At 40.4% G+C, this 24,528-nt stretch overlaps 1 protein-coding gene and 1 long non-coding RNA gene across 2 annotated transcripts; one reads left to right on the forward strand and one right to left on the reverse strand.

The window, feature by feature from the left end:
* LOC143856480 (uncharacterized) lies at positions 1 to 20,527 on the forward strand. The gene is made up of 5 exons (XM_077366712.1): positions 1 to 969; positions 7,312 to 7,369; positions 7,456 to 7,573; positions 7,671 to 7,788; positions 20,279 to 20,527. Exons 1-5 carry the CDS (start codon positions 433 to 435, stop codon positions 20,327 to 20,329), a joined length of 882 nt encoding a protein of 293 aa, XP_077222827.1. The 5' UTR covers positions 1 to 432; the 3' UTR covers positions 20,330 to 20,527.
* LOC143856481 (uncharacterized) lies at positions 19,703 to 24,528 on the reverse strand. Its single transcript, XR_013238220.1, has 3 exons — positions 24,213 to 24,528; positions 20,519 to 20,657; positions 19,703 to 20,391 (listed from the first exon to the last, which is right to left on the reverse strand). It is a non-coding gene; the product is annotated as an uncharacterized LOC143856481 (long non-coding RNA).

Raw genomic sequence — 24,528 nt, forward strand, 5'->3', positions numbered from 1 at the left:
GGCACCCCACATTCAAACCAAAGTGTTGTCTCGCGCGGTGGTAAAGACCGTTTTGTCCTATTGTCTGTGGGTCGAGCCACCATTTGGCGTACCCCCGCCTTCTCCTTCTCTGCAACAAGATTCCTACAAAACCCTAGCACCCTATCCAGCATCGAGAAATACCTAACTCCCTCCATTTTACTTTCGAAACCCTAGCTGAGAAAGAAAAAAACCCTAAATCCCTCCATTTTACTTTCGAAACCCTAGCTGAGAAAAAAAAACCCTAAATCCCTCCATTTTACTTCGAAACCCTAGCTGAGAAAAAAAATGGCATCTTCGATCCATCCTACAAAACCCTAACACCCGATGCAGCATTGAGAAATACTGCTCCAATTTTCTTTCTAAACCCTAAATCCCTCCATTTTTCTTTCGAAACCCTAGCTGAGAAAAAAAATGGCATCTTCAATCCATTTCACAGTCGATGATAAAGATCTAGACGACGCAGAGCTTTGGGCAGTCATCGATTCCGCCGCTGCATCACATTCCTCCACAAAATCTCGCAAACCCCTCATTGTAAAGAACACAACTCTCCAAAATTCAAATCCTCTCACCCCTGTGGTACCAAAATTCTCCAAAAACCCTAGAAAACACTTTGCAATAGATGAAGATCCTAGGGTTTCAACAGATGGAGAGGTTTTACAAGAGCCATGGACACATCGGAAAATGGCGAGAATGAATGATTTGGGATTCAATGATGAAAACCGGATTGTCGTTGTTCAGCACGTGCAACGGACGCCCCCTACTCCTCCTCCGTCATATTCTTCGCCGGATTCCGGTAGGTTTTTGGTGCAGGAGATTACTCCGGCGGTGGCCGAAAGCTCTCCGTACAATTCGCGGCAGAGCGACGATGATAGGGGCATGAGACATAGCTTATCTGGACGGTTTCCATCTGTTTCGCTATTCAAGCAGTACCAAAATGCTGCCATGGCGGTAATTGAGCTTTTCTTTTATAAGTTCATTAGTTCTGCTTTTAATGTTTTTGTTTGCTTGAATTTTTTGTTTTCTGGAAGTTTAGAATCTTTGAATGAAGAATAAACAATTGAAGATATAGATTTTCTACTTATGCTGGTTTTGCCATCCATTTGTGTAACAATATGTGAGATCCAATCGTTAGATTGGGTGTAGATATCACTGTTGGATTTTCTTGTGGTATATTGGGTAAGTTGGTTAGCTGAGGCAACCTAGCTAGATTAGGCAACTAGATTGAATTAGTAATTAGGCTAGATTAGAATATTCTATACTCATCTCTTTCCGTAGTTATCTTGATTATTTCTATATTTATCATATAAGTGCTCTATATAAGCACTGCTTGATTCTCTTGTAATTGCATCCAAGATTAATAGAAATCTTTGATTTTTCATATGGTATCAGAGCAAATGCCTGAGGTCAAAACTCCTTGATATTAAAAATCCACATCTAATGGCCAGCCAACCCAAAAGAGGGGTCACATGTGCCACGTGTAGGCGAACCCTAAAAAGAGGGGCCACACGTGAGGGGGTCTTGAAGTATAGAAGATTAAATAACACCTTCTCCAACTGCTTTTGGAGTAATCGGTTGTTTCACATGGCATCAGAGCAGGTCGATCGGGCCTAGAACTGATCACAATCCATCAAGTTGCGTTCTCCGGCGGACGGCCGATCTAACTATCTGCCGGGCTCCCTTATTCACCTCTTTTCCTTTTTTTTTCTTCTCAATAGAAAATATTCCTTTGCTAGATCCATATTTATCTGTCATCATGAATTGGTTCTTCACAAAAATAAGGAGTTTGTCAATGTTCCACTTTGCATGCTTACCTTGGCCGTCCAGGTTGTCGGACAACTCATCCTCGCCGTTGAAAGCCAAGGTTCCGACCTCCGCCATCACCATCCAGACCCGTGTGCGTCCTACAGTCCGAGCCCAGCCTTATTCTTCTTCCCGCAAGCCATTTCCCTCCATCACGTCCTTTCTCTTGCGGTTCATCGATCGAACCAGAAAGGCAAAAGAAGCTACATGTAGAAAAAGTAAGAGAGGGAAGGAGATTACGTAAAGTCGAGCTTTGATTTGAAGACAAAGAAGGAGAAAGCGAGAGCGTTTATGAAAGACAAAGAAGCTGAGAGAGGCCAATCAAGCTTTGCTTGGCAAGTGGCTTTGGAGATTTGGTGAGGAGGAATCTCAGCTCTCGGCTAGAGTGATTGCGAGTAAGTATGGGGCGGCTCTTGGTCATTGGGAGTCTTTGGACAATTTCAGGCCGTCAGGGGTTACCTTATGGCGTGATATCTTGAAGTTTCGGCATAAGTTTGGAGAGGGTGTGTGTTTCAGAGTCTATTTTGTGAACCGGATTGGATTCTAGCTAGATAAGTGGTGTTCCCCCCTCCCCTTTAAAGGAATTGTTTCCCTAATTATTCATTTTGGCCTCTTCTTAGGAGGCATTAGTAAGAGACTATTTTGAGCACCGGGGCAATAGGGTGATTTGGAAGCCGATTTTTAGACAGAATTTCTTCGATAGGGAACTCGGTGTGGTGAGTAGATTCTTGGAGACTCTTGAAGGTTGCTACATCAAACTCTCTGGGATGGACAAACGGGTTTGGATTTGGAACTCGGATGGGGAATTCTCCGTTAGATCGTTCTATGCCAATCTTGGTCCTAGGAGAGAATCCAAACGGTCGACTTCTTAAGAGAGCGCAAGATGTGGATCATCGACCATTGCTTGCTTTGTCTTGAGGCCGGTGAATCTGTGGATCATATTTTTACTCAATGTATGTTGGCTAGAGAGATTTGAAGTAGTATCCTTTCAAGATTTGGGATATGCTAGGCTTTTCTTGCAAAGCTATTCAACGTTTTGGAAAGTTGGTTGATGGTTCCATTTAGGAAAAACGGTAAGATCCTTTTGCATGTCTCCTTACTAGCAATGATTTGGGTATTATGGAAAGAGCGCAATGCGAGGCTGTTCAAAGGGTTTTCAAAGAGAACTCTGTTCATCATCGATAAGGTGATGGCCATCACTATATCTTGGGTAAGGACCTTACCTGCTTTTCAATTTGTGTTGGCTCACAATCTTTGGTATGGTTGGAGGGACATCTACTTTTATTCAGAATGGGAATCTAATATTGTTCAAAATTGGCTTCCCCCTGCGCATGGGTTTTTGAAGCTTAACTTTGATGGATCTTGCTTAGGAAACCCGGGCCTATCTGGCATAGGAGGCATTCTAAGAGATGAGCTGCGTGAAGTGAAATGGGCCTTCTCTGGTCCTATTGGAATTTCTTATTCTAATGAACCTGAAGTCCGAGCGGTGCTTCAAGGAGTGAAATTCCTTGAAAATTTCGATCTTGATATGGTGGTCATTGAAGGGGACTCCCTCGATGTTATTTGGTAGCTCAAGGGTTTGCACTTGGTTCCATGGAGATTTGCCGTGTTCTTCGATGAGATTAACGATAGGTTGGGGGTCGCTTCCATCCCTTTCATCCATGTTTGGCGATAGGCTAACGAGGTAGCCGATCGATTAGCTAGAGAGGGTGTTTCAAGGGCGGAGGTGGAGTTGTTTGATTTTCTCCTCCCTTGAGTGTTCTTTTTTCTAATCTTTGTACTTGCATTTTCCTTTGTATTTTTCTTCTTTTTCCTTGTGTAGACCTCCTCGGTATTTTTTCTTGGAATGAAATTTTTACCATTAAAAGAAAACGATGAGCCTTGATTTGAAGGAAAGGAGAAGAGGCTAGAAATTCAATGATCTAATGATGTGCCGAGGGAGAAATGAAAAAAAAACAAGGTAAAGCAAAGTTGCTTGGTGGAGAAGTTTCCTTTATTTTATTCATTTTTTGTCTTTGGAAACCGTACAAGGCAACAATGTCTACAAAATACACCAATGCCTTTTCCTTTGTCTTATCCATTGGCATATTGATAATGGTACTTCCTTTCCATTCTAATTTTTCTAGACTTTCTCCTTTGTCTTTCATAAACTCTCTCACTTTCTCCCTCATCTCCAGTTGATAAGTACACCTTTCTTCCCATCTGTTTTTGTCTTTCATATAATTTTTACCACTATGTACTTGATATTTGCACCTCTTTTTCATCCTAATTTTGTTTGAATCATTTTCTTGCAAGCCTCCCTTATGTGAAATCCCTAATTTGATATGTGCACCACCCCCCGCCCCCCCAAAAAAAATTCTTACATTCTTAAAATTCATAAATTTGTGCTTTTTCCGCCGAAATGTCGTTCCTCTTTCATAGCCACGTGTTCTCTTCTTCTTTTTCTTTTTTTCAATTTTCTTTCAAAACCTATCATTCTTCTTTGTCTATTTCAATTTAGGTACCTTAGTTGAGGTGCGTGCTTGGAATATTGCTCTACTTAGTTGAGGTGCCTTGGTTCCTTGAGGTGCGTTCCTGAGAGAGTATTTTCTAATTCCATGAGGATCGGTAGCGAAAGCCGACCCATGATGTCTTTCTCATCGAGGCCTATTCATGCCCATTTCGGCGTTGGTCCATAGTGACCCATTCTTACTCCTTGATCGAGGTCTGAGTTCTATTCAGCCCATTGAGGCAATCATTTATTGAAGCTCATTTCGTTGCTCATCTTCCAAGTGACATATTCTTCAGCAACGACAGGCAGAGTCATCATCTTCTTCGGCAATCAACGTCAGTCACCAGTCACCATCATCAGGGGATCTTCATCAGCGTGCAAAAAATTTGGCGGTGCATCAAATGTTCAATTTAATTTTGTTGGGGGATTTCATTGTAATCAAACGTATGTTGATTTTCAATCCACTTGTGTTTGAGGGGGCATGTGAGAATATGTGAGATTCAGCCATTAGATTGGATGTAGATCTCACTGTTGGATTTTCTTGTGGTAGATTGGGCAAGTTGGTTAACTGAGGCAACCCAACTAGATCAGGCAACTAGATTGGATTAGTACTTAGCTTAAATTAGAATATTCTATACTTATCTCTTTCCATAGTTATCTTGATTTATTTCTATGTTTCGTTTAAGTGCTCTATAAGCATTGCTTGATTCTCTTGTAATTGCATCCAAGATTAATAGAAATCTTTGAATTTTATCAGTTTGCAATGCATGTATTTATGTTGGATTCTTTTAATGGAAACTGGAAAGCCGTCACTCATAAAAACCTTGAGAAGATTGCAGAAGAAAAGGTGTTAAGACTCTTGGCCTAGGCTTCATTCTCTGCAGAGGCTTTATAGAAGTGAGAACAGCAGCAAGTTGTAGAAAACAAGCCATTTTAGGAACCAGATCATTTACTAATCATGAGATTCTGAAACAGGAGTGGAACTGTAAGTAGTAGATTCATGCAACTATAATGCGAACTCTAAGCTTAACAATGACCGTTGAATGACACTCATATGTGTGTCAAAATGCGGCCAAAGCAAATCCTAGTCGACTTGGCACAACGCGATCGAGTAATCGGTTTGACAAGGTTGAGTACTCGATTGACACGGTCATAAATTAGGAAAGTCAAAGGAGTTTTGATTGACTTTGTAGGCAAAACATGGACTAAGACAATAACGCGGCCAAGGCAAAAGGGAGTCTATTCGAGGGAGTCAACGATGACGAATGAGAGTTTTGAAACTATGCACTCATTTAAACCCGCCTTACCTTATAATGAATGTTTATCTACTGGACCTCTGTTCCTAAGTTTGAAAATAATGGCCTGTCTAATAACAGTATACGACAAGCCTAATCACACTTAGCAATTTGTGTTAGCTGGAGCATCCTGCTTACGAATTAGTCTTTGATTTCTTGTTTAGTGCATTCAGCTCTGCCTTGTCAAGTATTGAGCCAGTCATCACTAGTCTCAGTGCTTGCTTCCTTGTTGAGTGGCGCTTTGACCTTTATGCCCAGTTGTTAGTGAGACTTATTCAAACTGGGAGTTGATATGCCTATATAGAGATTCCGACCTCCTTATGTGATATTAGTTGCTGGTTAATTCCCTGTTGAGCAGTGAGTACCTTGTCTTTTTGGTAAAAGATGTGCTCCAATGCTCTTTCCCCATCATGTAAGATGCGAGTGGATACATTTGCTTGCTTTTCAAGTACAACCACAATAAATATCCGCCATGTAATCCAAGTAATGTCCGACTGCTTTCGTGATTCATAATCACATACGAATCCTTGTTTCCTCACTGTGGGATCTGTATATTAATATTCGATTGGTGACAATTCAAGCTTATAAACAGCAATTTAAGTCATCCGCTAGTGGATTCTTGAGTCGTAACTTGGCAGTCCATTTTCTCTCCCTGCATCCGTCTTTAGGCTAACTGGCTGACGGCTAACCCAAATACAAAATACTATTACCAATTCATACTTTACACCAATCTTTGGACTGCATTACAATGTTGATTTGATGGACTTTGGACGAACCACGGCTCCACTCCCTTAGCAGAAGTTAGAATAGGAAATGGTAGCCATCAATCATAAAATATATTGGGTGTCTAATGATTTCCCTGTGTCTACTTGCATTCTCAACTTCTTCATTTTCTGATAACCCTTGTCTTTGCATTTGGTTCTGTTGAACAGTAAACAATCTGACATCCAGGGTTTTAAATTTCAGTTTCGGTCAGCATGGAGACGGAAACATTTTGGTTTCGGTGTTTCTGTGGAAATCTTGTAAAATCAATGAAACATATGGAAACCTATGCAAATGATGAAATTTTATGGTGAAACTTTGGGAAATGCTAGAATAAGGACAAATACCTACTTAGAAACCATCACATGAGCAAAAAAGCCATTCATAATGCCAATTGGCAAAGTGGCGTTAATCATCCCTAGTGGTACGAAAAGAGAGGCCGCAATGATATCCTCTACATCCGTACTATTATAATGCTTGTATCGTATGAATTTCATTCATGGCCTTGCGTTAATCTGGAAAAAACCACTTTATTAATCTCTTTGGAGCCTTTTGTACATTCACTGAATATCCGTTCGTGTACATGCCTTCCTGCATCTGGTGAATAATTTGATGCTCTTATCAAGTTTACCTGATACCCATTTCTGAGGAAAATACATCGTTGTTGATATTGAAACTCTGGCAAATATTATTCACGGGAATACATGGTAGACGGTGCTGTCATATTTCATAGTTGAAAATTCAGCTTCGAAAATGAACATTTTTTTTGTCATGTTTCTTACTTTTTTTTTTTTTGAGAATTATGGCTAGAAATTTACATGTACCGGTTATAAAAGGGCCTGAAAAATCGGGAGTTCAGAGAATGATTTTTCATGTTTCTTACTTGATACTTCAGCTTCGAGAATGAACATTTTGTTTGTGGATTTTTCTTTTTATGAACAGATTCTAGAGAAAACTGATTACACCATGATTTCTGGAAATCCATTTATCAAGAAATCAGGTAATAATTTAAAATTGTTGGAATTGTATATTGGTCATCTGATCAATATAAATGTTTTCTGGAGTGCATCTCATCTATTTCTTCAGGATGGAGGAAGATATCATTTTTCTTCAACCTTTCATTTGAAATCAAAGACAAGTCCATTGAATTTGATGAAAACCGGAATGTTCTGCGGGCTGAGTTTGTTGTTCGAGCATTTATGCAGTACGTGTTTCATTTCTTGTGATTAAATTTATAAACTTCAGTAAACCAATTTTCATTTTGCTTTTGATTTAATCATGTTGTTTCTGTCCTATTTTAGAGGTGGTAGGTTCTCAGATGGATGGGGCTCATGCGAACGTCGTGAGAAAAGGTTTTTGAAACCAAACCACGATATTCCTAGTACTGCTGAAACCAGAGCTAAAAATAAAGCTTGCCAAGTGAGCCCCGCTTATTTCTCGTTTTTAATATATGATCGTATCATACTTTTTTGACATTTATTGTTTCTAGTTAATTCCCTCATTTAGTATACCGATTGCTTATTGTTTTATGAAAGTCATATAAACTTGTCGGATCCGTGCATTTGTTTTTATCACTTCCTGTGTCTGCAATAAGCACTTGCTCAAGTTACACATGGCAAGACATGAATGCAAGCATTGGTTTTTAGTGACTCAACTCAACTCAACTCAACAAAGCCTTTGTCCCAAACTAGTTGGGGTCGGCTAAATTAATCCTTTAGAAAAATTTCATGGGGAAGGTGAAAGGAATCTACCCGGCTCTAATCCCGACTCTAGTTGGGTTTTTCTATGTCGATCATTTTCTTCCATTCTATCCTATCCAAGGTCATGTTCTCTGTTATGTTCCTAGCTATCAAGTCTTTCCTCACTGTTTTTACCCAAGTTGTTTTCGGTCTGCCTTTACCTCTTTTTACTCCATCAATTTGGCACGAGTCGCCTCTTCTCACTGGGGCATCCATTGGATATGTCCAAACCATCTTAAGCGGTGCTCTCTCATCTTCTCCTTAATTGGTGCCACCCCCACCTTTTTACGAGTGTTTTCATTTTTAATTCAATCTAACCTTGTGTGGCCGCACATCCATCTAAGTATTCGCATCTCTGCTACACTCATCTTATGCACATGCTGCTTCTTGGTGGCCCAACATTTTGAGCCGTACAGCATAGCTGGCCTTACAACTGTCTTATAAAACTTTCCCTTCAACTTGGTAGGGATTTTACGGTCGCACAGAATTCCTGAGGCAAGCTTCCACTTCAACCAATCTGCTCTTATTCTATGGTTAACATCCTCTTCAATCTCTCCTTCCTTATGTAGGATTGAACCAAGATAGCGAAAGATATCCCTCTTAGGTACCTCCTGTCCAGTCATATTTACTACATCCTCGTCCCGCCTCCTTACATTACAATACTTTGTCTTAGTCCTAATCAGTCTAAAACTTTTGGATTCCAAAGTAGTTCTCCATAACTCTAACTTTGCATTTACTCCTGCTTTCGTTTCGTCGATTAATACTATGTCATCTGCAAATAACATACACCACGGCATCTCATCCTGTATACCCTCCTTAAGCTCATCCGTAACTAGTGTAAAATGATAATGGCTTAAAGCTGATCCTTGGTGCAGTCCTATTGTAATTGGAAACTCATTAGACGTGCCATCCGTGGTTTTGACATTAGGTACTGCTCCATCATACTTATCCTTAATCACATCAACATATTTAGTAGGCACTTTTTTCCTTTCAAGGATCCATCAAGCATTGGTTTTTAGTGAAAGCATTGATTTTGAGTGAAATGAAGAAATAAGCATTGAAGAATGAGTTCCCTTCATTAGTTGAAGATAAACTCCAAATGGTTCAATATGTCCAAAGAAAACATTTGTTTAGTGACACGCATGCTTGTCATTTAAGGTTTATGAATGAGAACTACCATTAAAAAAAAGGTTTATGAATGAGAACTATGTTCTGTAACTTAATTTATCTATGTCCCTAATGCTTGATGAAAATACTATTATAATATACATGACCGTACAATACAGCGGTGAAAGAAAGCAACGAGGGGGCAAAGTGAGATGAATGAGTTGGGATCGTCGGCTGAGAGAATGATGGTTTGGGAGGAGGGTTGGGGGCATCTGGCCGCTGTCGGCGCTGATAAACCTGTATAAGAGCTAAAAGAGGAGCCGATAATTTTTCTGGGTACTAGAGTAGCTTAGAAAGACAAAATGCTCCGCCGAGGATCTAATTTATCTAACCCTGGGGTAAGGGTGTAAATAAAGCAAACATAGCCAAAGACTTGTGGGGTAAGAGGAATAGGATCACAGTGAGGATGTAAGATCGAAAAGGGGGATTTTCCATCAATGACTGAGGAGGGAAGCTGATTAGCCAAAAAATTGGCGGTAAGGATGGCATCGCTCCAATAGACTTTAGGAACCCGCATTTGGAAGAGAAGAGTGCGGGCAATATTAAGCAAGGATCGGATTTTGTGTTCGGCTACACCATTCTGCTGGGACATGTAGGCACAAGTGGATTGATGGATAATACCATGAGAGGATAAGAACTCCTAAAAGCCATTAGAGGCAGAAAAGTACTCTTGAGCATTATCAGTACGCAAAGATTTAAGACGACAGTCATACTGACTATAGTAATCTCGGCATGGAAAGTACGAAAAGCTATAAACACTTGGGATCGATCCTTAAGGGGAAAGAGCCAATCATACGGGAGAATTCATCAACAAAAATGAGGAAGTATTGATAACCTAGAAGAGACATAGTCTTAGAAGGACCCCAGGCATCAGTGGACTAGCTCAAATGGACGCGAGACGTGGCTAACTAGAGTGGGCGGAAAAGTACGATGGTGCTTCCCAAGCTCACAGCTCTCGCACTGAAAGGACTGAAAAGGGCGAGAGATAACAGAGGACTGTTGAAGTCGCTGAAGAGAAGGATGGCCAAGACGAAAATACCATTGATATGCATCAACAGAGCTATGCAACACAGCACAAGGAGGATCACAATCAAGGTAATAGTGACCATTGGCTGCACGGCCAGACACAATCGTCTTCCCAGTGGAAATTTCCTGAAAGACACAATGAGAGGGGAAGAAAGAGACCAAACAGTGATGAGTTTTGGTAATTTGGGTCACACACAGTAAATTAAAGGGTGACTTAGGAACACAAAGGACTGATGACAAGGTAAGACCATGGTGAGGGGAAACAGTTCCAGTACTAGAGATGGATGCGGTGGTCCTATCTGCTAAAGTAACAGTAGAAGCGAGCTGAAGGGGCTAAATGAGCGAGGGGAAGCATCGTTACCCGTTATATGGTTGGACGCCTCGGAATCAATAATCCAAGGACCAGAGGTAGTAAGAAGCGAAGCATGGGGAAATTAAGTTGTGCAAAAGGGGTAATATGGGCTTGGTGATGCACACACAGGCACAAAAACTCATCATAGTCAGCGCGAGAGATACAGACTAGTCCATCGGAGGGGGAAAGACAAATACCGCCACGGCCAGAAGGTCCATCACCAATATATGCACCCAATAGAAGGCCCAATCAAAGGGGCAGGAGTCAGCAGTGGAAAGGGAGCCGAAGTCGGAGAAGTTGATCTGGTAGTACGAGGGGATCTAAGATGAGGATCCATGATGATAGAAATATAGAGACACCCTCAAGCACACTACGGTAGAGGATAAACAAGAGAGAAGTAGAGAATCATACAATGAGCTTGACCATTATAGCGTAGCTCTGATGAAGAGACAAAGCATAAGAAGACATATGATCACTAGCCATGAGGCGAGGAGATGTTAGGAGATGAAGGCGAAGGCACAATAGCTCACTCAGACATTTCAGCAAACACGTGGTGTGCACCTTTGATAGGAAGAGAAAGGGTAGGAAAAATAAGGAAAGGGGAAGTAAACAACGAGATGAAAATGAGCTTAGAAGGGCCGAAAAGACATACCGTGGCTCCGGAGAAGAGAGATAGTGGAGGGAGGCATAAGACTACACGTCAAAAAAGAATGGCAATCTGGTGCATTAGGGCACTAGGAAAAATAGAAAAAGCTGCGAAGAAATAGAAAATAGGCGATTTAAATGATGGTTAGGGCTATGGTTTTAAAAATAAGGAAGTAGTTTTAGAACATATGTTAGCGTAGGATAGAGGGTGCGATATTGATTCGGGTAAGGGAAAGGGGATGCGGCACTGATTTGGGGTTGGAGGGGGCGACACTGTTCACTGGTACTGTTCACGGGTTAGGGTTAGGGTTTGGAAAGGATGGATTTGGGGTTAGGTTTGTCCAAGAGAGAGAGAGAGAGAGAGAGAGGCGGAGGCGAGGGGGACGTGGCCATTAGGGCATTGTAACCCTAGGGCTCTGATACCATGTTAGAAGAAGAAGAGATGAGAAGAAGAGAAAGAAAGAGTGAGTTGAGGATAGCTCCCCCTCACTTATGTATTTATATAAAGAGAGAAGAGTACAATGACCACGATGCCCTTAGGCATCAACACACACATACACATAGTTATAATATATACATCGCAACAGAATGGTGTTGCAAAAAGGAAGATTCGTTACCTGCTTGATATGACTCGCACCATTATGTTTCAGATGAAAGTTCCTAAGCTTCACTGGGGAGATGCGGCTCTTATAGCGCTATCTAGGGAACCGTTTTCCCTCTATTCTATCTGGGAAAACACCTTTCTCAGTTCTGTATCCTTTAGGAGAGACGCTTTCGTTAGTGTGCCAGCCTTGTCTGTGATGAGTTCTCCCCAATCTATCTCACCGCCAGCCCTGATCCTCCTCTAGGTCCTTCAGAGAGACCTAAGGACCCTGAGGTGCTAAATGAATGAGACATCATCTCCGCCTGCTGCTACAAATGAGGCACCATCTCAGCCAGCTGATCCTCCTCCGCAATCAGATTGTCCGGCTTCAGGTATTTGTTCTCCTTTTGATTTACCCATTGCCACTCGTACTAGATCTCGCACTCTTGCACATCCTATTTCCAAATTTGTTTCTTATGAGCTTCTTCCACCTTCACTTCGTTCATTTGTTTCTAGCCTGGTGCACGACCTATTTGTTGTCGTTGGGTCTTTGCTATAAAGTTTCTTCTAGATGGGTCTGTAGGGCGCGTCAAAGCTCGCCTTGTTTTCAAAGGGTATACTCAGACTTTTGGTGTTTGCTATCATGAGACGTTTTGTCCAGTGGCTAAAATTCCTTCGGTGCGGGTACTAATCTCTTTGGCTGTTAATCGTGGATGGCCTTTGTTTCAACTGGATGTCAAAAATGCCTTCCTCCACAGCGATCTTTCTGAGGAAGTTTATATGGAGCAACCTCCTAGGTATGTTTCTCAAGGGGAGATATGCACCTCCGCATACTGTATTCAGAAGGCAATTTATCGTTTGAAGCAGTCACCGAGGGCTTGGTTTGGTCGGTTCAGTAGTGTAGTTCTGCATTTTGGGCTGAAGCAGTGTGCTATTGATCATTCCATATTCAGTCACAGATCAGTAGGTAGATATGTCCATCTGGTAGTGTATGTTGATGATATTGTGATTACAGGAGATGACAGAGTGGGGATACAAAATTTGAAATCCTTTCTTCAGAGGGAATTTTCCACTAAAATTTGGGTCAGCTCAGATTTTTTCTTAGTATTGAGGTAGCTCACTTTCGTCATGGCCTTTCTCTGTCATAAAGAAAATATATGTTAGACATTTTAGAGGAGACTGGATCAATGGGGGTAAAACCTGCAGCTACTCCTATGGATCCAACTGTGAAACTTCTTCTTGATCAGGGTGAGTTGTTGGATGATCCGGGTAGACACGGAAGACTGGTTGGTAAGTTAATGTATCTGACCGTCACCAGGCTAGACATAGCGTTTGCAGTGGGCATGGTTAGTCTTTTATGAGTGCTCCACATACTTCCCACTGTGCAGCTGTCATTCAGATCATCAAATACCTGAAGGGTACTCCAGGTAAAGGCTTATGTTTTAGAAAATATGGACATTAAAAGGTAGAAGGGTCCAGTGATGCAGACTGGGCAGCCACATTGTTGGGGTGATCCTAAGCATTCATTTGAAAGGCCCCATCATGGATGGGGTATGTACCAAAAATCAGCTTCATTGGATCACCATAGGGTGTCCATTTGTGGGTGTGAAAATGGACAGATACTGTTTGTGTCCACTAATCTGCCCCTTTTTTCACCCCACAAATAGACACCCTAAGATGATCCAATGGAGCTAATTTTTGGTGGACACCCTATCCCTAAAAGGGCATTCCAAATGAATGCTTTGGATCCCGCCAACAATATGGGCCCACCGCTGTTTGTGCACTCGAGCGCAGAAACCCTTTACACACACACACATTTGTTTTTTTTTTTAAGAAGGCAGAAATATATAAATAAACAGAACCGAGATGGTCCTGAAGAGATACAAAGAGGAAAAAAGAGAAAATACAATAACTCAAGGGAGAGATAATCAAACCACTCTAAACCCGATCTAAGAACACCTCCCCTAGCTAGAGAATCTGCTTCAGCATTAGCAGTTCTCCTTACATGTTCAAACACAATAGAAGACCCCTGAACTAGGTCCTCGATCTCCTCAAATAACGGCAAGAATCTTCAAGGAGGGATCGCCACCCCCGAAAGCCAACGAATTAAATTTAAGGAGTCCCCTTCCACTATGATTTTATCGAACACCGAGCTATCCAAATGCTTGATCCCGCTATGAACAGCTCTTACCTCTGCTTCATTTGAGTCCGCTACTCCGATTGGCCTCGAGTAAGCCCAAAGAACTTTCCCCTTGTCGTTTCTACATAAACCCCCAATTCCTGCATCACCCGGATTACCAAGAGACGAACCATCGAAGTTAAGTTTTAGTAGCCCATCTGAAGGAGGATGCCAAGATTGAATGATTTTCTCTTTACTAACCCCTTCCATACAAATGGTCACCCATCCTTCCCAAAGGTCAAAAGCTGGAACGAAGCGAAACAAAGGAAGGCTCCTTGCCCAGGATATAACAGCAGCTATCAGCTTTACATAAATCCAATAAGGTGACCTTGCCTTTCCTTCAAAGACTCGTGCATTCCTCTCTTTCCATAAGAACCGCCAGGTAGCCATAAGGCACATCTTCCTGAGAGTCCTGCCTTTCTTTCTCCAAGGATTCCACTCCCAGCTCCTAATGAAGTTTGCGATGGTTTTTGAGGGGACCCAACAGACCCCAAAGCGAGCGAAAATGAGGCCCCAAATTTCTTTTGCTACCTTGCAATGGATGAAAATGTGATCTATTGTTTCGCCATCAGATAAGCAGAGAGGGCAGTGATCCACCAGGCACATTCCACACTTCCTCAAAAAATCCATTGTCTGAATATGACCACTGCAAACAGTCCACCTGAAGAAAGAAACTCTCGGCGGACAAAAGAACTTCCATATTGAGGAAGAAAGAGACTCCGCTTCACTAAAAATCATGTGATGGTAAAAGGTTTTAACTGAAAAGAAGCCAGAAGGGCACCAAGTCCATACTCGGCTATTAGCTCCTCTTTTCTTGATATAGCATTCTTCTATCAAAGACGTAAAGCCTTGAAGAGAATTTAATTCTCTATCAAAAAAGGCTCTTCTAAACTTGGGAGTCCAAACCACTTTCGCGTTCACTCTTTCGAAGCAATCCTTAACCCATGCCCTTTCTGAGAAGACACCAAGAATAAATCTGGAAAAAGATCCTTGAGAGGAACAGTCGAGCACCAAGGATCCAGCCAAAAGCGAATCCTATCCCCCACATAGACCTTGAAACGAATGTCTTTCATAAAAAGAACCTCCACCTTCAAAATATCCCTCCAAACCGATACAACTTTGAATTTATAATTGTCAGCAGAGCACCATTTACCTTCCTTAAACCCATACTTACTTCCAATAACTCTAACCCACAAAGAAGATTGTTCTTCACCAAACCTCCGAGCCACTTTCCCAACAAAGCATTGTTAAAACCTTTTACCCTCCAGAGTCCCAATCCTCCATTTTTTATAGGGAGACACAACGCACTCCATTTAACCAAAGGAAGCCCTTTTGAAGAACTCGATCCTCCCCACAGAAATCTTCTCTGAATTTGCTCAATTCTCTGAGCTACACTCACTGGACATTTAAATAGAGAAAGAAAGTATATCGGAATATTTGATAAAACTGCCTTGATGAGAACCAGTCTACCACCTTTGGATACCAAATTGCGCTTCCAGGTGACCAATCTCCGCTCAATTCTGTGAATAATGGGGTTCCACAACTGTTTGTTCGGTCTTCCCACTCCCAGTGGAAGGCCAAGATAAGAGGCAGGTAGAAGATCTTAGGCACAACCCAAAATATCCACAAAAGAGGATGCTTCACAATGGGGAACGTTGATCGCATACAGCCTGGATTTCGCAAAATTAGATCTTTGGCCCGATATCATCTCATAACACCTTAAAATTGCTTTAAGATTTAAAATTTGAGAATCAACCAGAGAGCAAAACAGGAGAGTATCGTCCACAAATTGAAGAATCGATAGTTCTACTCTATTGTTGCCTATTAGAAACCCTTCAAAGAAACTCAACTCACTTCCTTTCTTCATCAGTCTGCAAAGGGATTCAGCTACAATCACAAAAAGAAAAGGAGACAATGGGTCCCCTTGCCTCAAACCTCTAGACGATTTGAAAAATCCTTTAGCCAAGCCATTTTTCAGAACAGAGAACCAAGCGGACGCCAAACAATTTCTAATCCACCACCTCCACCGATCACCAAAGCCCATTCTACCCATCAGGTAATCTAAAGCTCCCCAGTCCACCCTATCATAAGCCTTCTCCATGTCGAGCTTACATAAAACCCCTCCTTCCCCCTTCCTTATGTAATAATCAATAGCTTCATTGGCAATCAATGAACAATCAAGAGTTTATCTATTACTTACAAAAGCACTTTGACTGTCTGAAATAACCGATGGCAATACCACTTTGAGACAATCCGCCAAAACCTTAGCAAGAACTTTGTACAGGCAACCCTCCAAACTAATCGGACGAAAATCCAAAACTTTTGATGCCCCTTCTATCTTTGGGATTAGGGAAATAAAAGAAGCGCCTGTGCCTATGTCAAAACTACGCCCTCAAAAAATTCATGGAAAAATCTTAGTAAATCAGCTTTAACAGCTTCCAAACAAATTTGAGAGAAAGCCAGACAAAATCCATCTGGACCAGGAGCTTTATCTTTGGCTAAAGAGAACAATGCTTTCATAATTTCCTCCTCAGATAAATGAATTTCCAGCCTAGCAGCCTCCTCCAAGCTTAAACTGTCAAACAGAATCTCTTGAGGAATTGGACCTAGTAACCCGTCACCTGAGTAAAGAGACTTGAAGAAATCAAGAGTTTCCGCAATAATCTTCTCCTTGTCCGACACACGGACCCCTTCCACCACTAAAGATTCAATTCTATTTCTTCTCCTTCGGACGCTAGCCATTGCATGGAAGTAAGGTGTGTTTTTGTAGCCCCTAGTCAGCCACTTGACTCTGGATTTTTTACGCCAAGAAATTTCTTCATGCAACAGAAGCCCTTTATGTTCATGGCTTAACCTCCCTAGTTCCTCACAATCTTCTGCCGATGACAAACCACACTCTTCTAGGACATTTAGCTCCAGCATTCTATCCTCCAGGATCCGCTTCCTGCCATGGTCGAGCCCTTTCTTCTCCTTAGCCCACTCTTTTAATTTTGACTTGATGAATCTTAATTTTTTGCCAATGATTACATCAGTTGGTCCTTCAAAAACACACTCAGACCACCACCTTGCTAATCTTTCCTCCATAAGGGTATCTTCCAACCATGCTAACTCAAATCTAAAAGGAGTCGGACTCCACGACTCCATTTTAGGATCTAAGAGGATAGGGCAATGATTAGAAACTGAATGAGCTAGAGCTTTCTGATAGACCTCTAGAATTATTTCCAACCAGTCTCTCGAAAGTAAGAATCTGTCTAGCCTGCTCCTGTTCGATCCTCTGGCCCAAGTGAAAGATGCACCACCCAACGGCAGATCCACCAACTCGTTGATCGCAATGAAGTCTGAAAAATCTCTCATACGTTGATTGACTCGCTGGCACCCCAACCTATCCCATATTTCTAAAATTTCATTAAAATCTCCCCCAATGCACCATGGGTGGGAGCAAAGATCTCTCATCTTTACCAGTTCCCCCAGAAAAGACTCTTTTCAGCTGATAAGATAGGACCGTAGACTCTAGAGAATAACCAATCGGAATTGTCAACCGTCTTTCGGAGAGCTACAGAGAGAGAATGAACTCCAGACCATACATCCTTAAAGATCCATTTAACCGTGTCCCAAGCCACCAGAATGCCCCCCGAAGCTCCATTAGAAGCTAAGAAAGCAAAATCCCACTCATTTTTTAACCCCATACTTCTCATGACTATTCTGCTAATGTGCGCCAACTTGGTTTCCTGAAGGCAAACAACTTTAGGCCTCCAAATTTTAAGCAATTCTTTAATTTGGATTCTTTTCTCCTGGGAACCCAAATCATTTATATTCCAAGATAAGATCTTCATTAAAAACTTAAACAGAGGTGATCTTCCCCGCTCTAACGCCATGGGCTCTCCCTTTTTTCTTTGTACTAGGGCCCTTGCCGTTCGACTCTAAATCATAATTGATATTAGATTTTAATCTTAACAGCTCTCTTTCCTTCCTTTTCATATTTGCTTCAGAATGGGTATTTGAACAGATAGCTCACCCAGCCTCCCTTAGCTCAGCCTCCTTGATATTAGATCTGTACTCCTCTTCAGGTCCCGTAAAAAATAAGCCCAGCTTATTACTAATTTGCAAGGTGTGATCAACCATCAATTCAACAGCATCCTTGTGAAAACCAGACCCCAAGTCGCTCCCGGAAAAAACCATGGTTTTAAATTTCGGCCGAAACGTTTCGGCCGAAATATTTCGGTTTGATGGAAAATGAAAACGAAATTCACAGTGAGTCGGAAAAGTACCAAACTTCGCCGAAATGTTTCGGAAATTTTTGCCGAAAGGTTTCGTTTCGGTAAAATTTCGGTAAAACGTTTCAGAAATTTCGATGAAATTTTTACATTATTTCGTCCGAAATTTCGTACCGAAACCGAAACGTTTCGGTTCGCTGATGACCGAAACCGAAACCGAGATTTAAAACCTTGGAAAAAACAGAAGAAGGCTCCGAGACGAAAGGCAATAGAACGGGCTCCACCTTGCTACACATACTCATAGAAAGGAGGTGAGAGAAACTTCCAAGCAAAATCCTTATGAGAAATCGAAGAGGATGCTCCCTAGCACAGCCAAAGAAACAATTCGCCAGCCCTCCAAGACCACTGTAGTCGATCAGCACCTTGTTGTAACCCATAAAACAAAGGAGGTATGAACCTCCAGCAAGAAGAATAAAATTCGAAATCCTGTTCTCGCAGCTTTTCTCCACCAGGCGACACCCCATCTCTCCTTCCCCCTCGAGCACCTCTTCTATCTCAAAGTTCAATCCGGTTCGAAAACCACCCGCTAGAATTTTTTCATGAAAACACCTCTGAGCCACGGATCGCTTCAAAGAGGAAGAAGGAAAACCATTTGAGAAATCCTCTCCAAATACCGCAACCTGCAAATTATCTGCTGGAGATCTATATATATATCATGTAATTTAACAATAAAAAAAGATAGGATGAGATGAAAAAAAGGATAAGTTTTCTTCATTTAAGTGATTAGTTATTAAATCATTTAAGTGATTAATCATTCAATTACCCATTTTAGACTTGAGAAAATTTTGCATTAACTTTGATATATGATATTTTGATTAATGGCTGACGTTTGCTGGAATTTTGACTTGTTCGTGGTGGTTAGATTTGATTTGCTTATGCTACTTGGAAACTTGAATTTACATATGTTTGAATATTTTACAAACATTGAAAAATAGATTATTGAAACTTATTTCTAATAGTCACTAATTACTTACAGTTATTTTATTTTCATTAACTTTTCACTTTTTTGCTTCTTGTTTGCTTTCTCGACGCTTCCCTAACCATTCACAATTCCTGCTTCCTCCTTTTCGGAGAGCGACAACTATGGTCAAGAGAACTCCAAGGATCTCACTCACAGCACAATCCAAACGTATAAAGACACTACCTCATAAGGCCCTGTTCATTTTAGATTATGAAAACCGATGGTGAGCTCCCAAACCGATGATTGGATTCAAATTACATTAATTTTGAGTCTAATAATTGGTTTAGGGCCTCATCATCAGTTACAATAATCTCAAACGAACAGTGCCTAAGGGTAGAAGTTAAACATAATCACAAGGGAATTTATCACTGAGTCGTCTATCCCGGAGATAATGGTTTTAAGGCTTTTTGAATCCGGATTCAAGTAATTAGTAGCGATCTCCCAAGAAAAGTTCAGATGAAAAATCTGTCTTTAAAGGCTGGTGGGGAATCTGGAGGGGGAGGTCTCTGTCCCAGGGTTGGTTCAAAGTCGCAAGAAACCAACCAAAATCAGTTTTCCAAACGATCAAGATCTTTTGAAAGTGAACCTAATGAGTTCTTCTATTGCAGAGGTCTTTCCCACTGGAGATGGATTGGGCCTGAAAGTCAACCTTTAAACAGGATTTCTTCAATTACTTGGCAGAATAATTAAGGGCATACTAGTCATCTCATACCAATCAATCACAGCCTCATTTTTAACTGTTTTTTTCTTGGGTAACCGAACCTTTATTTTCAAAATGTGATCAATCTCCTAACCAATAGTCAACTCATACCAGTCAATTTGAACAGTTGGTGCAATTTGTGACTCATCCCCTTCTGTTTATTATCACATTTGACAGTATTGCCTGTTGGGGCTCATGATTTTTTCTGTTAAATTGAGTTTATTGCATTTGCTATGCCAGTAAGTACATGCTTTTTCCACCTAAAAAAACCTGGTATGTGCAGGATCTGCTCGGAATTGGAGAGTATCGACCCGGGGCCAGCAATATTCGTTGATTGGTACAACTATCCATTGTATTTGTAACACTCAATCCCCATTCCAATTGTGTTGTATTGATCTGAAAAAACCCATATTTCATATGAAAGAAATAGTCCTCTGATCAGAATTTAGTCCTTGCAAATTTCAAATTTAGTTGTATAACACAAATAGAAAGGGAAAGAAGAAAGGGTGAATTCCTTGTTTACCATCTGAAACTCTTGTTTTGTCTTTGGATCCTTTGAATGGTTTGGCAGCTTAAATCCCATAGCAGGGAGAGTTAGTTCTTACTTTCTTTAGATGATTTTGGAAGACATCTCTGTAGGTGAGCTTGGGTTGGAGCAGGAACTGACCAAAAAGTCCACTCAAAATCCAAGAAATTCCTTTCTGCTTTGATGCTAAACAACAAAGCAGGCTTACTTGTTTCTCCTATATAACCTGCATTTTTTTCTACGTAAAATGGGTGTAAAACAAAATTTACTTGTTTTACACCCATTTTCCCACTCTACATTTGAAAGAAACGATCAGTAGGTTCCTTTCCTGTCGACATAAAATGGGTGTAAAACAAATTTTACACCCATTTACCACTTATAAATGGGCATAAAATTTGTTTTACGTCCATTTTACATCGAAAGTAACAGAGCCTTACTGGGCTCTTTTCTCTTCTCATCATGGCCATGCAACATTATCGACGAGACCAGATGAAATTCTCTATTCCTTTATGAAAAAAGATGAAAATCTCAATCTCTCCATTAAATTCCCTTTGTTCAAGGTTTTGCCATCAGAAAATAAACAGTAAATCCATCAAATTTTATTCTCTCTTTTATGGGATTGATCCTTTAGTAAACTACATAAGCTCTTGGGGATTCCTCATGAATTTGATTTACATGCAAAACTATTCTGTACTAACTAAAATCAAGCTAGGGATCAAACCGTTAAGATGATTGGATGTGTGAAAAAAAGTAATTTTTGGACAGTCAAGATTAGTGAGAGTTTGCAACTTGCTCTTTTCCATTTGACGTGAAACTTAGATGTTTTACGGCCCTGCGAACGATAATTGTGCTTATTCCAAATGGTGTAAAAAGTCCCATTTTTACTTAGAAAGAATAACTGTTTTAACAGAAAAAAATTCCGTAAGACCCTGACGAAGTAAAAATCAAAGTAAAACATAACAAAATAAAAAATTTCTTCTCTCGCCCTCTCTCAGCTCAGGTTGGTTGCCCCTAGTTACCATAGAGTAGTGGTAAATTAGAACTTCAGTAGTTAGCAAGTGTAATAGCAGGGTAGTAGTTTCCTTATAGAGTAGTGTTAAGTAAGTTCCCGGTTGTCAACTGAAGTAGTTTGGTGGGTTGGAGTGTCATTACCAAAATAGGATCGTAAGAGGGGTGTCATTACTATATATATATATATATATATATATATAGAGGAACTAAACTTATGGTGAGCTAGCTTGCCCAATCACATGGGTCCCACATTTTGGGGAGTGATCCAAACCATTCATTTGCAAGGCCTTATCATAGATAGGGGGTGTACCAAAAATCAGCTCCATAGGATCATCCTAACCCCTCCATTTGTGGAGGACAAAAATGGGGCAGATTTGTGTCTGTCCATTTTTGTCCTCCACAAATGGAGGGCTTAGGATGATCCTATGGAGCTGATTTTTGGTACACCCCCATCTATGTAAGGGACTTTCAAATGAATTGTTTTTTATCATCCTAACAAAGTGGGCCCCCATGTGATTGGGCAAGCTAGCTCACCATAAGTTTGGTGAGCTTACCCACAGTTTCCTCATATATATATATATATATATATATATATATATATATATATATATATATATATATATATAGAGAAAATGGTTCCTACACATATGTGTAGATAAGTTATCTACACACTAGCTTAAAATACAGTGGGGGCCACATTATTTGGGTGATCCAAACCATTCATTTTTAAGGCCTTCACATAGATAGGGTGTCCACAAAATATCAGATCCATAGGATCATCCTAACCATTCGAACTGTGTAGGTAAAAAATGGACTAATTTGTGAAGGTTTAAAGACATCTATTTTACCTCCACAAATCATAGGGTTGGGATGATCCTATGGATCTGATTTTTTGTAGACACCCTATCTATGTGAGGGCCTTTAAAATGGATGGCTTGGATCGCCCAAACAATGTGGGCCCCCACTGTATTTTAAGCTAGTGTGTAGAGAACTCTCTACACATATGTGTAGGAACCGTTTTCTCATATATATATATATATATATATATATATATATATATATATGAGAAAACGGTTCCTACACATATGTGTAGAGAGTTTATATATATATATATATATATGAGAAAACGGTTCCTACACATATGTGTAGAGAGTTCTCTACACACTAGCTTAAAATACAGTGGGGGCCCACATTGTTTGGGCGATCCAAGCCATCCATTTTAAAGGCCCTCACATAGATAGGGTGTCTACAAAAAATCAGATCAATAGGATCATCCCAACCCTACGATTTGTGGAGGTAAAATGAATGTCTTTAAACCTTCACAAATTAGTCCATTTTTTACCTCCACAGTTCGAATGGTTAGGATGTTCCTATGGATCTGATTTTTTGTGGACACCCTATCTATGTGAGGGCCTTAAAAATGAATGGTTTGGATCACCCAAATAATGTGGCCCCCAATGTATTTTAAGCTAGTGTGTAGATAACTTATCTACACATATGTGTAGGAACCGTTTTCTCATATATATATATATATATATATATATATATATATATATATATATATATATATATATATATATATAGAGAGAGAGAGAGAGAGAGAGAGAGAGAGAGATGCCAAAGTCCCAAGACTAGCAAAAAAATTATATTGTTTGTATTCTTTTCCTACTAGTTTGCTAATATGCTACGTGAGCAGACAAGGTGGAGACAAGTCAAAGTAGTCTCCTAATAGTTTAAATGACAACATGCAACCAAATACTACTTGTAGATGCTATGACACCCCCAAAACTGGTTGAAATGCCTACTAAATGGACACCCCCCTAGGATTTTCGTAAAAACTCTAGATTTCTTGCTTCCTCTTGTGCCCTAAAGTCAACTACAAAACCCTCTTAATCTCTTGGGTTGGCATTGCAAAAACTTATGTCAAAAGAAAATGTGATTTTCTTGCTCTTCATGTATTATTAGACGCTCAATTTAGTGGTAGTAGGAGATGGAGATACAGTTTATTTTTTTCTATTTTTTTTTTCCTGTTTTATAAAACCTAAAATCTATTTAAGATAGTGGTATTTTAGTATTTCCTCCTCTTTGAATTTTTTTTTTTTTTCAGAGTTCATGTAAAGTTGTGAATTCACCTAGCGTTGTGGATTCACGGAATGCTTCTGTGAATACAATTAAAAATGTGAAAAAGACAAAAAGAAAACCCTAAAACCAGGCTTGGATGGAGGGAATGTGAGGCAGGGTGATTGATGACTTTCAAAGAGGCTCTGAAAGGGGTGCAAGGGATGTGTGAACGGTTAGATTTTGATTTTCAAAATCATGATTTAAGAGTAAAAAATGGTGTTTGGAAAAAGTTTTCTAAAACTTGTTTTGGAAGAGTAAAATATTTCTTAGAGAAAAACTTGCTTTTTGCAAGAGAGTGAGAAGAGTGCAAAACTCACTTAGGGGTGCGCATTCGGTTTTAACCGAACCGAAATAACCGAAATCATGAAACCGATCGATTTTCGGCTACCCAAAATTTTGAACTGAAACCGAAAACCGATTTCGGTTTTAACCGAAAACCGAATTCTGAAAAAATCTTTCCAAGGAGTATTAGAATAGAGTAAAAAGAAAAGAGGGTTTTTTCTTTTATAGAATAGAGTGAAAAAAAAAATAATGAGAGAAAAGAGATGGGTTTTTATACCTTTCCGAGGAGGATTTCGTTGGTGAGAGTCGAGCTCCTTGCCTCCTACCTCATCTTCTTCTATTAACCAAACCAAATCTCAGATCTAGAAAATTTCAGACAAAAAAAGGGGTTTGGATTTTAATAGATTTGCAGGGAGAGATGGAGGAATGAATGGCGATGGAGGAGCCGTAGTTAATGGAGGATCCAGGAGTTCGCTTGCCGGAGTTGGAGAGTGGAGAGGCGGCGGACTAAGAAGAGGTAGAAGAAGATGAGGAAGAGAAAAGAAAAAACCCTAGCTTTTCCTTTTGCATGAAAGATTAAAAGTAAAAACTAA

Source organism: Tasmannia lanceolata, unplaced genomic scaffold (genome assembly GCF_043159265.1).
Source record: "Tasmannia lanceolata isolate RefF3 unplaced genomic scaffold, GAP_Taslan_0.1 ptg000023l, whole genome shotgun sequence".
Lineage (NCBI taxonomy): Eukaryota > Viridiplantae > Streptophyta > Magnoliopsida > Canellales > Winteraceae > Tasmannia > Tasmannia lanceolata.

What these genes read in the sequence shown, in the direction of transcription:
- LOC143856480 (XM_077366712.1), top strand. Translation starts at nt 433, where the DNA reads ATGGCATCTTCAATCCATTTCACAGTCGATGATAAAGATCTAGACGAC. An exon ending in ACCAAAATGCTGCCATGGCG is followed by an intron (nt 970 to 7,311) that starts GTAATTGAGCTT and finishes TTTTATGAACAG; the next exon opens with ATTCTAGAGAAAACTGATTA. An exon ending in TCCATTTATCAAGAAATCAG is followed by an intron (nt 7,370 to 7,455) that starts GTAATAATTTAA and finishes CTATTTCTTCAG; the next exon opens with GATGGAGGAAGATATCATTT.